The sequence below is a fragment of the Squalius cephalus genome (assembly GCF_949319135.1).
Source record: "Squalius cephalus genome assembly, chromosome: 8".
Taxonomy (NCBI): Eukaryota; Metazoa; Chordata; class Actinopteri; order Cypriniformes; family Leuciscidae; genus Squalius; species Squalius cephalus.
In genome coordinates, this window is record NC_137129.1 from 2,411,131 (window position 1) to 2,428,106 (window position 16,976).

The following is a 16,976-nucleotide window of genomic DNA, read 5'->3' on the forward strand; positions in this document are numbered from 1 at the left end:
AGATGTTCGTGTTCATCCAGACGCTGTCAGATGTTCTGCAAACATCGCTGTATAATCCGTTACAACAAACTCCAAACTCAAGAAACCTTCAGCGTTTCAAAATATTCATTAAATGGACAGAAAATGAGCTTTTTGGCAGCAAACACTTAATATGGGTTTGGTTCACACAGGGATAAAAAAGCCCCATGTGTAAAATAATCCTAATCTTCTGCCAGAGGTCCTGGACATCTTCTTCAGAGACATGGTATCATGGATTCGATAAAATACCAACAGATAAAAAATAAAAACCTGACAGCCTCTGCTAGAAATCTTATAACGGGCCATATTTGGATCTTCCAACCGGACAACGGTCCAAAACAAACATCAAAATCAACACAAAAATGGGTCACTGAGCACAAAACCAAGCGTCTGCAATGGCCATCCCAGTCCCTGACCTGAACCCTATAGGAGAGGAGTGGGCTGAACTGAAGAGAACATGGATCTGGGAATCTGCAGGATCTGGAGAGATTCTGTGTGGAGGAATGAAGATCTGGAGAGATTCTGTACGGAGGAATGAAGGATCTGGAGAGATTCTGTATAGAGGAATGAAGGATCTGGAGAGATTCTGTGTGGAGGAATGAAGGATCTGGAGAGATTCTGTGTGGAGGAATGAAGGATCTGGAGAGATTCTGTGTGGAGGAATGAAGATCTGGAGAGATTCTGTATGGAGGAATGAAGGATCTGGAGAGATTCTGTGTGGAGGAATGAAGGATCTGGAGAGATTCTGTGTGGAGGAATGAAGGATCTGGAGAGATTCTGTGTGGAGGAATGAAGATCTGGAGAGATTCTGTATGGAGGAATGAAGGATCTGGAGAGATTCTGTGTGGAGGAATGAAGGATCTGGAGAGATTCTGTGTGGAGGAATGAAGATCTGGAGAGATTCTGTGTGGAGGAATGAAGATCTGGAGAGATTCTGTACGGAGGAATGAAGGATCTGGAGAGATTCTGTGTGGAGGAATGAAGGATCTGGAGAGATTCTGTACGGAGGAATGAAGGATCTGGAGAGATTCTGTGTGGAGGAATGAAGGATCTGGAGAGATTCTGTGTGGAGGAATCAAGATCTGGAGAGATTCTGTGTGGAGGAATGAAGATCTGGAGAGATTCTGTGTGGAGGAATGAAGGATCTGGAGAGATTCTGTGTGGAGGAATCAAGATCTGGAGAGATTCTGTGTGGAGGAATCAAGATCTGGAGAGATTCTGTGTGGAGGAATCAAGATCTGGAGAGATTCTGTATGGAGGAATCAAGATCTGGAGAGATTCTGTGTGGAGGAATCAAGATCTGGAGAGATTCTGTGTGGAGGAATGAAGGATCTGGAGAGATTCTGTGTGGAGGAATGAAGGATCTGGAGAGATTCTGTGTGGAGGAATGAAGGATCTGGAGAGATTCTGTACGGAGGAATGAAGGATCTGGAGAGATTCTGTGTGGAGGAATCAAGATCTGGAGAGATTCTGTGTGGAGGAATGAAGGATCTGGAGAGATTCTGTGTGGAGGAATTAAGATCTGGAGAGATTCTGTGTGGAGGAATGAAGGATCTGGAGAGATTCTGTGTGGAGGAATCAAGATCTGGAGAGATTCTGTGTGGAGGAATGAAGGATCTGGAGAGATTCTGTGTGGAGGAATGAAGGATCTGGAGAGATTCTGTGTGGAGGAATGAAGGATATGGAGAGATTCTGTATGGAGGAATGAAGGATCTGGAGAGATTCTGTACGGAGGAATGAAGGATCTGGAGAGATTCTGTGTGGAGGAATGAAGGATCTGGAGAGATTCTGTATGGAGGAATGAAGGATCTGGAGAGATTCTGTGTGGAGGAATGAAGGATCTGGAGAGATTCTGTATGGAGGAATGAAGGATCTGGAGAGATTCTGTGTGGCGGAATCAAGATCTGGAGAGATTCTGTGTGGAGGAATGAAGGATCTGGAGAGATTCTGTGTGGAGGAATGAAAGATCTGGAGAGATTCTGTGTGGAGGAATGAAGGATCTGGAGAGATTCTGTATGGAGGAATGAAGGATCTGGAGAGATTCTGTATGGAGGAATCAAGATCTGGAGAGATTCTGTGTGGAGGAATGAAGGATCTGGAGAGATTCTGTGTGGAGGAATGAAGGATCTGGAGAGATTCTGTGTGGAGGAATGAAGGATCTGGAGAGATTCTGTGTGGAGGAATGGAGGATCTGGAGAGATTCTGTGTGGAGGATTGAAGGATCTGGAGAGATTCTGTGTGGAGGATTGAAGGATCTTGAGAGATTCTGTACAGAGGAATGAAGGATCTGGAGAGATTCTGTGTGGAGGAATGGAGGATCTGGAGAGATTCTGTGTGGAGGATTGAAGGATCTGGAGAGATTCTGTACAGAGGATTGAAGGATCAGGAGAGATTCTGTACAGAGGATTGAAGGATCAGGAGAGATTCTGTACAGAGGAATGAAGGATCTGGAGAGATTCTGTGTGGAGGAATGGAGGATCTGGAGAGATTCTGTGTGGAGGAATGAAGGATCTGGAGAGATTCTGTACAGAGGAATGGAGGATCTGGAGAGATTCTGTGTGGAGGATTGAAGGATCTGGAGAGATTCTGTATGGAGGAATGAAGGATCTGGAGAGATTCTGTGTGGAGGAATGAAGGATCTGGAGAGATTCTGTGTGGAGGAATGAAGGATCTGGAGAGATTCTGTGTGGAGGAATGAAGGATCTGGAGAGATTCTGTACAGAGGAATGAAGGATCTGGAGAGATTCTGTGTGGAGGAGTGAAGGATCTGGAGAGATTCTGTATGGAGGATTGAAGGATCAGGAGAGATTCTGTACAGAGGAATGAAGGATCTGGAGAGATTCTGTGTGGAGGAGTGAAGGATCTGGAGAGATTCTGTATGGAGGAATGAAGGATCTGGAGAGATTCTGTGTGGAGGAATGAAGGATCTGGAGAGATTCTGTGTGGAGGAATGAAGGATCTGGAGAGATTCTGTGTGGAGGAATGAAGGATCTGGAGAGATTCTGTATAGAGGAATGGAGGATCTGGAGAGATTCTGTACAGAGGAATGAAGATCTGGAGAGATTCTGTGTGGAGGAATGAAGGATCTGGAGAGATTCTGTACAGAGGAATGAAGATCTGGAGAGATTATGTGTGGAGGAATGAAGGATCTGGAGAGATTCTGTGTGGAGGATTGAAGGATCTGGAGAGATTCTGTACAGAGGAATGAAGGATCTGGAGAGATTCTGTGTGGAGGAGTGAAGGATCTGGAGAGATTCTGTATGGAGGATTGAAGGATCAGGAGAGATTCTGTACAGAGGAATGAAGGATCTGGAGAGATTCTGTGTGGAGGAGTGAAGGATCTGGAGAGATTCTGTATGGAGGAATGAAGGATCTGGAGAGATTCTGTGTGGAGGAATGAAGGATCTGGAGAGATTCTGTGTGGAGGAATGAAGGATCTGGAGAGATTCTGTGTGGAGGAATGAAGGATCTGGAGAGATTCTGTATAGAGGAATGGAGGATCTGGAGAGATTCTGTACAGAGGAATGAAGATCTGGAGAGATTCTGTGTGGAGGAATGAAGGATCTGGAGAGATTCTGTACAGAGGAATGAAGATCTGGAGAGATTATGTGTGGAGGAATGAAGGATCTGGAGAGATTCTGTATAGAGGAATGGAGGATCTGGAGAGATTCTGTACAGAGGAATGAAGATCTGGAGAGATTCTGTGTGGAGGAATGAAGGATCTGGAGAGATTCTGTACAGAGGAATGAAGATCTGGAGAGATTCTGTGTGGAGGAATGAAGGATCTGGAGAGATTCTGTACGGAGGAATGAAGGATCTGGAGAGATTCTGTGTGGAGGAGTGAAGGATCTGGAGAGATTATGTATGGAGGAATGAAGGATCTGAGGAATGAAGATCTGGAGAGATTCTGTATGGAGGAATGAAGGATCTGGAGAGATTCTGTACAGAGGAATGAAGGATCTGGAGAGATTCTGTATGGAGGAATGAAGATCTGGAGAGATTCTGTGTGGAGGAATGAAGGATCTGGAGAGATTCTGTGTGGAGGAATGAAGATCTGGAGAGATTCTGTGTGGAGGAATGAAGGATCTGGAGAGATTATGTATGGAGGAATGAAGGATCTGAGGAATGAAGATCTGGAGAGATTCTGTGTGGAGGAATGAAGGATCTGAGGAATGAAGATCTGGAGAGATTCTGTAAGGAGGAATGTAGATCTGGAGAGATTCTGTGTGGAGGAATGAAGGATCTGGAGAGATTCTGTACAGAGGAATGAAGGATCTGAGGGATGAAGATCTGGAGAGATTCTGTAAGGAGGAATGAAGGACCGGGAGAGATTCTGTATGGAGGAATGGTCTCTGATCTCCGAACTCATCCGGCATTATAGGAGAAGACTCAGAGCTGTTCTCTTGGGAAAAGGAGGTTGAAAAAAGGGGCAAATAATTGTTCCCAACGTGTTGTGGAGAAAAACATTTATTTCATTTCATTGTGATTTTCCCCCCACAAAAAAAAATCCTTTTCTTCAATGAAAGGTTAGATTTGTGCAAATTTTTAAAAATAAAATATCAAAAGAATAAACAATGCAGATCTATTTTTTACAGCCATCTTTGATCATATTTACCAAGGAGGCAAATAATTCTGACCAGCACTGCATATATTTATTTAATTTTGCAATAATACGCATTAGGCTTTTATTTATTTTTTTGTGTAAATTATTTAATTTTTATTTTATCTTATCGTTAATTATATCATATTATATTTCTCATATATTTATTTGAACGTACAGTAATAAGCATTAGGCTTTATCCTCTTTTATTAGCGTTGCTCGTGTCCCTCTCTTCAGTCCTGCTGTTTTAAAGCGGTAAATCCTGGTCGTATGACACACAGCTGGGCTTCAGTGGAGGCAGAAGTTCCTCTCCGTCACAGCGGGAGATCCTCGTCACTGACACTCAATCCTGAACCGGAGCGCAGGAATAACATCCCTGGATGAAGAGTTGCCCTCCGTCCCACGACAGGATCAAAGTTCTGCCTAAACAGCCCTGACACTCTCAGTGAATCTCCTGCTCTTCCACACACACACACAACACGAGTGTGTGAGGACTGAGTGTGTGAGACCTGAGATCTTCAGCAGTGAATCTCCTGCTCTTCCACACACACACACACACACACACACACACACACACACACACACACACACACAACATGAGTGTGTGAGACCTGAGAACTTCAGCAGTGAACCTCCTGCTCTTCCACACACACACACACACACACACACACACACACACACACACACACACACACACACACAACACGAGTGTGTGAGACCTGAGATCTTCAGCAGTGAATCTCCTGCTCTTCCACACACACACACACACTACACAAGTGTGTGAGAACTGAGATCTTCAGCAGTGAATCTCCTGCTCTTCTACACACACACACACACACACACACACACACACACACACACACACACACACACACACACACACACACAACATGAGTGTGTGAGACCTGAGAACTTCAGCAGTGAACCTCCTGCTCTTCCACACACACACACACACACACACACACACACACACACACACACACACAACACGAGTGTGTGAGACCTGAGATCTTCAGCAGTGAATCTCCTGCTCTTCCACACACACACACACACTACACAAGTGTGTGAGAACTGAGATCTTCAGCAGTGAATCTCCTGCTCTTCTACACACACACACACACACACACACACACACACACACACGAGTGTGTGAGACCTACATATGTATATATGTATATATATATATATATATATATATATATATATATATATATATATATATATATATAGCTCTTTTTCTCCTTTTTTTCTTCTTTTCTCCTCTCTGTGTGTTCTTGTTTGTATATGTCATTGGTCTATGTCTTTGTCTTGTTAATAAAAAAAGAAAAGGAAAAAAAAGAAACAGCACTAGTGTGAAAACTCAGATCTTTCGCAGTGAAAGAAAAGAGGAGAGGGGAATCGGAAGGAATGTCCTTCTATATAACTGGGACACGGTGGGTAAATATAAACCACTTGTTATAACAGGAACTTGAAATTTATAGCTTGTAGTATTTAGTCCGCAGACTCTTGCTTGGTTTCAAAATATCGGCGTTGTAATTGTGTGCAGATGTAGAGAGACGCAGCTGTCGGAGTCCAGAGATCCACGCTTTGATTAAAACACTTTCACACTTGGAAAAATGTCAGTCACTGGAAGAAGATTATGTTGATAGCACACCATTGTACTTGCTGTCCTTTTTAGTCTCATAATAATTCCATCCAGATGATAAAATGATACAATATTTTGAATTTGCCCTGTGTTATTTATTCCATTAACTCAGTATTTGTTTTTGAAGGGGTTACATGTGATTTATCCCACAGCGAGCAATATTTTACAACATTGATATTTTCTGCTATATTTTGATCTGTTTGAATGGGTTTGTAGAATGAAACCGATATTAGATACGGACAGTTTTATAGACATGCCGACAGAAGATGAAGAAATAAATATTGTATACGCATTGCCAATCACAATTATCCATTCATAAATAAGCCTCTTCTATGTTAAAAACAAAATAAATTAAATTAAATTAAAATGCAGCTAAGGTTGTGATTACTATTAAAAGAAGTGAAAGAAATGCACAAAAGAAATGCAAAAATAAAATAAAATAAAATAAAATAAAATAAAATAAAATAAAATAAAATAAAATAAAATAAAATAAAATAAAATAAAATAAAATAAAAATAAATTAAAATTAAATAAAATACAATTAAATTAAATTAAATTAAATTAAATTAAATTAAATTAAATTAAATTAAATTAAATTAAAAAATTGGTCCTGTTCTATCAAAAAACAGCCCTTGTCAAACAGCTGTCAGCTGCCAGGTTTTCAGGAGACTGTCAGATATCGTTAGGCTGTGTGTCTGCATCATCGCTGTCTTGTTGAAAATGTTCTGTTTGGCTGAATATGAGTGAGTGAATCTGATTTATTTGTTCAGTGCAGATCCAGAGGTGCTTTTTCAGTTGTGTGTGTACCAATATAAACAGCCTGATTTATTATTTCGCTGGTGGATTATGTTTTTGCTGGTTCTGACATGTGTATTTCTGTGTGTATTCAGTGGTGCCAAACAGCACAAAGCAAGCTGACGAGGAGAGGAAGTTTCGGGACTGTGCCGACCTCTACCAAGCCGGATTCCAGAAAAATGGAGTTTACACGATCAACATTAGCCCACAAGAGACGAAAAAGGTAGGAATCCAATCCAATTTCATATTAAAAACAAAACAAAAACACAGAAGTCACGTAAAAGTCATGTAAATGTCATAAAAAAGTCATATATTGCAAAAATCACAAAATAGGATCACACAGTCAAAGAATTCTAGATATTCTATTTTATTATTTGTATTATGCATTTGTTTTACTGAAATATTATATGAAATATAAGTGAATGTAATCGCAACGTTGGCTGCATTTTATTTTATTTTTTTTAATAGAAGTGAAAGTAATCACAATCTTAGCAGCATTTTAATTGAATTCAATTTATTTCGTTTTTTTAATTTATTATTTTTGCATTTTGCATTTGTTTTACTGTTTATATATATATATATATATATATATATATATATATATATATATATATATATATATATATGTTTGAATTATTTTTGTATAATTTTTATTTTGCATTATTTTTTGATATCAGAACAGACACACGGCCAATTTTCGACACTTCTCTATATATAATAGAGAGGGATAATTCATTCCCTTTTTGTCAAGTAACTAATTTTATTCTATCCAAAAATATTTTATATGACTGAATCAAACTGACTGTATTATGCAGACCAACTAAAGTCATTAATAAAAAGACCATGTTATTCCCTTTTATGCATAAAAAAAGTCTTGATGTAGTTTTCAGGCTCTACTAGAACAGGTTTTCCTGCTTGAATGTTGATTATTTTCCTCATATTCTCCATTGTTGCGGCTCCTCTCTTCCCAGTCTGTCAGTAACACTCTGTTTACTTCCTGTCTCTATGAAGCCCCTCCTTCTGAAAAGCACACTGTGCTCTGATTGGTTGGCTGGAGCAGTGTGTTGTGATTGGTCGTGTTTGGGAAATGTCCCGCCCCTTACCATAACCGCCAGTTTAACACACTACTAACTAACACAACCAGGCCCCGCCCCTTTATTCTGCGTATGAATTATTTAAATGAGGAATATAGTGACCGCTGATGTAGAAGTGCACATTTGTTCACCTTTTACAGTGTGAATGTGTGTGTTAAAGGCTGCACCTGTGAATATATAAACCTGCCCCTGAATATCTGCTCTCAGTGTTGCTCCAGCCAGTGATACTGGAGTAATTGCAACCAGGTTGGTGTGTGTGTGTTCAGCTGTGTGTGTGTGTGTGTGTGTGTGTGTTCAGCTGTGTGTGTGTGTGAGTGTGTGTGTGTGTGTGTTCAGCTGTGTGTGTGTGTGAGGTGACTGTGCTCGATTTCACCCAGGTTTGATCTCAGGTCTGCCCCTCTCCTCTAATCACTGTCTAATCACTCTGATGTTGTTATAAGGATATGCGGATCCATAAGGTCAAGATAAACGGTTGTGTGTGTGTGTGTGTGTGTGTGTGTGATGTGTGTGTGTCTCTGAACAGGTGTTCTGCAACATGGAGTCAGCAGGCGGAGGCTGGACCGTCATCCAGAGACGTGAAGATGGAAGCGTGGACTTCCAGAGAACATGGAAAGAATATAAAATGGTGCGTAAAGCCAGAATCCTTCCCACTAACCTCCGGTTGACTCTTCCTGTAACGATTCGCATGATCTCCATCTCTCTCTCTCTCTCTCTCTCTCTCTCTCTCTCTCTCTCTCTCTCTCTCTCTCTCTCTCTCTCTCTCTCTCTCTCTCTCTCTCTCTCTCTCTCTCTCTCTTTAAAGCAGTGCATATGTGCCATATATCTCCTGTGTTCATCTGTCTCTGATTAACTCTCAGAAGAGTGAAGGATAACCATGGATGACGGGATTCTTCCTAGCCTTCAGAATGATAGTTTGCATGACACATACAGTCATTGTTAAAGTCAGTCTTATTCTTTAGTGGAAAAAATGAGCATTATAAAATCCAGAAGTCGTATAAAGTGGGACGCCAGTGCTGGATTTGTTTTCTCGACACAGAAACGTAACACTTGTTATGACACTCGTGCTAACTTTCAGACGTGATGCGGTATTCTGTTGCATACGCTAACTAGTCTATTAGTTTACATCTATGTACGTTTACATACAAGTCTATCTTGTAGCTGTTTCCATACACAGACTTTTATGTGCATTTGTTTTACTGCTTTTTTAAAATTTAATTACATTTAATTTAATTTAATTTAATTTAATTTAATTTAATTTAATTTAATTTAATTTAATTTAATTTAATTTAATTTAATTTAATTTAATTTAATTTAATTTAATTTTATTTTAGTTTGTTTTAGTTTGTTTTAGTTTTATTTTATTTTGTTTTATTTTATTTTATTTTATTTTTTAATTTAATTTAATTTTTATTATTTTGTATATTTGTTTATAAATAGAAGTGAAAGTAATCACAACCTTACCTGCATTTAAATGTCTATTTTTATACATTTTTATTTTATTTTATTTTAACAAATTTCTAATTTATTTTTCATTTTATTTTACTATTTTCATTTGTTTTACTGCTTTTATATTTTATTTTTAAAAGAAGTGAAATTAATCACAACCTTAGCTGCATTATTTTATTTTATTTGTAAAAAAAAAAAATGTTTTTTTTTTTTTTGCCTTTGGTTTACTGCTTTTTATTTTATTTTATTTTAAATAGAAGTGAAAGTAATCATCCTTAACTGTATCCTTTTTTTTTTTTTTTTTTTTATGATTTTATTTTATTTTTGCATTTTCTCTTTGGTATGGTACTAGTTTGTAAAGTAATCACAAACTTAGCAGCCTTGCCACTAACACCAAAGCTCAAATATGCTTATTCCCAAACGTAGGACAAAAGACCGAAGTGTTCATCTGTGTTGCGCTGTGTGGGGTTAACAATAGCATCATGTTCAATGCTCAGGCACAGAGGCAGCGAGAATAACTCCACCTGCCCTCAGAATAACACATGATGATTGACGTGCCTCCTCTTTTAATATTCGATGTGATGAATTACAGCATGTCTTGACCTGGTCCTCTGAGGTTGAGTTGCATAAACTCAGTCATTCCACTCCTCACCAAAGTTTTTATTTGTAGTTTTGTATTCCCTGGTTTGGATCTAATGAAGTATTGGAATAAGTTCACCTCTCCTCATAGGAGTATCCGCTCCAGCCAATCACTATCAGCTCCATCAGCGCTTATATTTCTCTTTCCCCAAACACTTTCCCAAAGGAAGATGGGAGAAACTCTTCATCAGAATGGAATCAGATATTTAAACTATGGAAAGAATTGTTCCAGGTTTTGGCCGTGTTAATCTGAAACATAGCAACCGAGCGAGTTGTTGAGACGCCGATGTTGTGTTGCACAGAAAAGCACACACACACTGGAGAACTCCCTGTTTTAGAGGATAGAGTATCAACTGTTCCTCCACATTACTCACTGTGTTCACACACTGTAGGGAACCATGCGGTTTCTGCGTGTCGAGAAAGCTTCTCAGGGACGATCAGTTCAACCCAGCAACACAAACACACGCAGGTTACGCGAAACACGGCAGGTTTCACACACTTTACCAGGGTTTCAGAGGGTAAAGAGCCTCATATGTGTCTCATATTTACTGCTCATTAATCACCGGCTCCCACGAGCCAGGAATTAATAATTACTGTAACGCAATATGAGTCAGATCATCTTCACTTTGCCTAACGCATAAATAACCAGGGTTATAATCGTTAATTAAAACTGTTGAAAACATTTCTGTTCATTGAAATAAAGCTGAAATGAAAATGTAAATATTAAAACTTTAAGAAAAGTTGCCTTGTTGAAACACTAAAATTATTAACTGGAGATAAATAAAACTAGCCTAAAACTGAAATAAAAAATAAATGAACAAATACTAATGAATACATCAACATTTAAAGAAATTCCAGGAAAAAAATTATGATTTTTAAACATTATTTATTTATTTTAATTTTTAATTTTTGTTATTGTAGCTATTTTATGTCCAAAAAAACCTGTTAAAATCTATCCTGCACTTAGTTTTTTTTATGTATTTGTTTGTTTATTTATTTTGTCCATCAATCAAGTTTTATTTTTGTCATCAGAGCTAATTTATGTCAAAAAAATCGAATGGGAATATTTGTACCATAAATAATAAATAAATAATAAATTATAATGTGATGATGGCAAACGTGCTAAAATCTGACTACCATTTGTGACTTCTTCTGCTTTTATTTATTTATTTATTTATTTTATTTTTTTTTATCCTTTTTATTTTTGTTTGCAGAGCTACATTATGTCAAAAATCAAAAAGGAAAGAAATTGCATGATAATAAGCGATGCGTGCGCGTGTTAAATCTGGTGATCTCTGGTGATGTGTTGATTCGGCTGCAGGGAGGAATGCAGAGAAAGCTTCACTAATTACAGATGTTCCTCATTAAAGGCTTGTATTGGTTCTGTTACGCCGCACTGTAATTATTACTGTCAGCTCCAGCACTGCATTATGACATGTTTCAGAAGCCTTTCTCCAGCTGTTTAGAGCTCAATGGATCCATTACACACATGGAAACTCGTCCAAAACATCTTCTGGAAGCAAAAGCCAGACTGTTAAATGGCCTGTGTGTTTGTGTGCATAGGAATTACACGAGAGAACACACTCCTCATCGAGACTCAAGTCATGCACGTGTTTAATTATATACTATATACACAGTTCTGCATTTTTCATTGGCATTGCACAAAAAAATCATAAATTAGTCCTGTAGATGTCATAATGTAGAGTGTTTTCTCACAGTCTCTCCAGATCTGATGCAGCCGTTGAACATTCAGGCTCAGAAACGGACCAGTGGTTATTGATACCCCTTGTGTGTCAAAGATTTCTGGAAATCTGTAATTATTATCTCCAGAAAATGATGAATTGTGGAATTCATTCCCTGTGTTGATTCTATTAGGCTTGAAATATCTTGGACAGGGTTTCCTTTCCCACTGTCTCATCCAAGGCCTCCCGTGACCCGAGTCGATGGTTAAACTGACCTTCACTCGACCCTCTCTCTCTCTCTGCTAGGGCTTCGGGAGTGTGTCGGCCGAACACTGGCTGGGAAACGAGTTCGTTCACGTTCTGACCAATCAGAGGCAGTTCGGCCTGCGTGTGGAGCTGAGCGACTGGGACGGACACCAGGCCTTCTCCCAGTACGACAGTTTCCACATCGACAGTGAAAAACACAATTACAGGTACTGTCTCTTCTCCATTATTCTTAATGCATTACACAGTGTGAGGATAATGCATATGTATTATATAATGCATATGCATATATGTATAATGCTATATATGTATATATATTGTTGTTGTTGTTGTTTTGCCACAGTCAGTTACACATCTTGTCATTGCACTCAGAGTTACATTTATGTTAAAGATAGGGGTGTAACGATCCCCTCATGTCACAGTTCGATATATAGATCACGATACTGAACTCACGATACGATATTATTGCGATACTATACAAGACTTGAATTCTTTCTAATTTTTATTTTGGGTGAACTATACACGATACATATTGATGCATTTTTGTATTGCGATATATTGTGACACGATTTATTGTTACACCCCTAGATAGGTATACAAAAGATACATACACTTTGATTTTAGGTTTTTATACAGAGGAACGTACAAATGTTTTGGGTTCGGTAAGATTTAAGTGTCTTCTGCTCACCGAAGCTGCATTTATTTAATCAAAAATACAGTAAAATCAGTAATATTCTGAAATATTATTACAATTTAAAATAACTGTTTTCTACTGTAATATATTTTAAAATGGAATTTATTAATGCGATCAAAGCTGAATTTTCAGCATCATTACTCCAGTCTTCAGTGTCACATGATCCTTCAGAAATCACTCTAATATGAGGATTTTGAAGTCTATAATATAGTGTGTGTGTGTGTGTGCGCATATTCTTTGTCTCTTCACACACAGGCAGGTGTTCGGCTACACACACACCTCAGATGTGTGTATCTCAGCAGGCCTGCACACTTGGCCGGCCCGTAGTGGAGAGTTTCAGGAATCTAATCAGCATTCTCATCTCTAAAAATAGATGTGTTCTCTCGAACGGTTCTGCTGTGGTAATCACTCACTGCCTCTTGAGAATACTGACCCTTTCTGTGGCCCAACACAAAGTGTGCAAGAGGTTGCTACTTCTGGAAATTCAGATTAGACCTTCAGATTCCGACCTGAGAACCTTTTTAGCTTGTGCTTATAAAAAGCACAACCAGTAGATGCACTATGAAGATATGCTTTATCTAGTACAGTCGCTTTTAAATGTTCACAGCCTGATTTTTCTTTATGCAAAGGAATTTTTATGCTGTTCCGATGTGGTTTGTGTTTTTCTTTAGACAGACATAGACTTGCTATTGAAGAGGAAGGTAAAGGTTCAGTTAGTTACAGGCTAGTTGACACAAAAATGAGCATAATTTACATTTATATCATTTATTATCAGATTGCATTTATCTTTACATCCCTTACAGTGTGTCATTCCAGACCGGTGTGGCTTTATACTGTGGAACACAAATCGAAATATTTGAATAGTTTTTCAGAAACGTCTCGGTTACATATGGTAACCCTCGTTCCCTGAGGGAGGGAACGGAGACGTACGTCGTGGTGAACGACGAATAGGAATCTCGCTAGAGAGGCCAATCTACTTCGAGTGAACTAAAACAAGCCAATGCACATTGGCGTGCAATCATTTGCATCAGCTGTGCAGCCTCGCAGCGCGGGTATTTAACGAGCAGCTGGTGTGATTGCACTTCAGTTTTTTGCTGAGGAGCCAAGCCTGAAAAGCTGGTTGCCCCGGCGGGTAGCGGCAGATGTGGCGACGGGACGTACGTCTCCGTTCCCTCCCTCAGGGAACGAGGGTTACCATATGTAACCGAGACGTTCCCTATCGTTCGGTCACTACGACGTACGTCGTGGTGAACGACGAATAGGAATCCCTACCAAAGTGCCACAGCTGCTGCACCCCATCCAGCGCCCTGGGCAAGCCTCTACACCTTCTTGCCTGGAAGGACGATAGGAGAGGGCTTACACATAGAGTATCCACACTGTTGTTCCGTGATAACCCATACAGTGAGATAATGGATAACACTGGGAAAGCGTGCCCAAACTGAGGGAGGGGAACGCTGCGGAACCCACATTCTTAAGAAGAGTTATGTGGGAAAAACACATATGGACTAACCCAAGGGTTGTACTGCATATGAATAATGGGTGACTTAGCCCAAGGGAAAGACACGGGCTTCCGTTAGGAGCAGCCGTGGAAGATATACACATATGGGATCCCTGTAGGGTCACACATATGGGACCCAGCCTAGACCCGGTTCTCAAGGATTCAGCGGATAAAGGCCTGGCACCGGACGCTCCGCCACATCCGGGCCGAGGGTGTTTGGAGGACTCGACAGGTTTTGACTCTGGAGCAATAAGGGTGCACAGTAGGGTGCAGCAAGCCGACAGAGCCGGTACTCTCAGTGCTTCTACCCGTTCAGGGTGAGAACACGGGAGGACACAGGCTCTACACGTAGGCTATAGTATCTAGCGAACGTGTTAGGTGTCGCCCAGCCCGCAGCTCTACAGATATCTGTTAGCGAGGAGCCACGTGCCAGCGCCCAGGAGGATGCAACGCCTCTCGTGGAGTGTGCATGCAACCTGAGCGGGCAGGGCACGCCTTGAGCTTCGTAAGCCAAGGCGATGGCATCCACTATCCAGTGGGCCATCCTCTGCTTGGAGACAGCCTTTCCCTTCTGCTGGCCTCCGTAACAGACAAAGAGCTGGTCTGAGGTCCTGACGCTTTGGGTTCTGTCCACGTACATACGCAGAGCGCGAACGGGACAGAGCAAAGCCAGGGCTGGGTCTGCCTCCTCCAGGGGCAGCGCTTGCAGGTTCACTACCTGATCTCTAAAGGGAGTGGTAGGAACCTTGGGCACATAGCCAGGCCGGGGTCTCAGTACAACATGGTTGTCACCCGGCCCGAACTCTAGGCACGACTCGTCGACCGAAAATGCTTGCAGGTCCCCTACCCTCTTGATCGAGGCCAGTGCAATCAGCAGCAAAGTCTTCAAGGAGAGAAGCTTTAAGTCTGCTGACTGCAAAGGCTCAAAGGGAGCATCCTGAAGTGCTCGGAGCACCAGGGAAAGGTCCCAAGAGGGTATGGAGGGGGGACGAGGAGGATTTAATCGTCTCGCCCCCCTAAGGAACCTGACGACCAGGTCGTGCTTCCCAACTGTTTTGCCATCTATGTGGTCATGATATGCTGAAATAGCAGCAGCATGTACTTTAAGGGTGGAGGGAGACAGCCTTCGCTCCAACCCCTGCTGCAAGAAGGAAAGCACTGACCCTATCGAACATCTTCGGGGGTCCTCTCTGCGGGAGGAACACCACTCGACGAACAGGTTCCACTTCAAGGCGTACGCACGTCTCGTAGACGGCGCTAGCGCAGAAGTGATGGTGTTAAGTACCTCTGGGGGTAAGTCACCTAGAACCTCCGCGTCCCGTCCAGGGACCAGACATGGAGTTTCCAGAGGTCCGGACGCGGGTGCCAAAGGGTGCCCCGTCTCTGAGTCAGAAGATCCTTCCTCAGAGGAATGGGCCAGGGAGGGACTGTCACGAGGAGCATGATCTCTGGGAACCAAGTCCGGGTGGGCCAATAGGGAGCCACCAGAAGGACCTGCTCCTCGTCCTCCCTGACTTTGCACAGTGTCTGTGCAAGTAGGCTCACTGGGGGAAATGCATATTTGCGGAGGCCCCGGGGCCAGCTGTGTGCCAGTGCATCCGTGCCGAGTGTTCCCTCGGTCAGGGAGTAAAACAACCGGCAGTGGGAGGTTTCTGAGGAGGCAAACAGGTCTACCTGAGCCTCTCCGAACACTCTCCAGATCAGCTGAACCACCTGGGGGTGGAGTCGCCATTCTCCCGGGAGCACAGCTCGTGATAGCTCGTCGGCCACACGGTTGAGCACACCGGGGACATACATGGCTCGAAGCGACCTCAGATGCTTCTGACTCCAAAGGAGGAGATGGCGGGCGAGTTGCGACATGCGACGGGAGCGTAGACCACCTTGACGGTTGATGTACGCAACGGTCGCAGTGTTGTCCGTACGGACCAGCACGTCTCTGCCCTGTAGCGGCCTTTTCAGGCGGCTCAAAGCGAGATGTACTGCTAGCAACTCGAGGCAGTTGATGTGCCACTGCAGTTGGGGGCCCGTCCACACCCCTGACACTGCATGCCCGTTGTACGTGGCACCCCAGCCGGTGGCAGAGGCATCTGTGAAAACCACAGCATGCCTGGACACCTGTTCCAAGGGGACTCCAGCCCGGAGGAACGAGGGGTCTGACCACGGACTGAAGGTCTGGCGGCACGCCGGTGTGATTGCCACCCGGTGAGTGCCGTGATGCCACGCCCATCTCGGGACTCGGCCGTGAAGCCAGTGCTGAAGCGGTCTCATATGGAGCAGGCCGAGCGGAGTTACCGCTGCTGCCGCTGCCATATGCCCCAGGAGCCTCTGAAAGAATTTCAGTGGGACCGCCGTCCTGCCCTTGAACGTGTTCAAGCAGTTCAGCACCGACTGAGCGCGTTGCTCTGTGAGGCGCGCTGTCTGTGCGACCGAATCCAACTCCATACCAAGATAAGAGATCCTCTGCACAGGGGCGAGTTTGCTCTTCTCCCAGTTGACCTGAAGGCCCAGCTGGCTGAGGTGCCTGAGCACGAGGTCCCTGTGTTCGCATAACTGATCTCGAGAGTGTGCTAATATGAGCCAGTCGTCGAGATAGTTGAGAAT

General features: G+C 42.2%; 1 protein-coding gene across 1 annotated transcript in view; it reads left to right on the forward strand.

Annotated features, from left to right (window-relative positions):
* The window catches only part of angpt1 (angiopoietin 1), a 79,678-nt gene that overhangs the window by 39,092 nt on the left and 23,610 nt on the right, over positions 1–16,976 (forward strand). Inside the window, exons 5-7 of the mRNA XM_079878125.1 lie at positions 7,154–7,281; positions 8,676–8,777; positions 12,226–12,392. Coding sequence (XP_079734251.1) covers positions 7,154–7,281; positions 8,676–8,777; positions 12,226–12,392 — 397 coding nt within the window. The remainder of the gene's footprint in view (positions 1–7,153; positions 7,282–8,675; positions 8,778–12,225; positions 12,393–16,976) is intronic.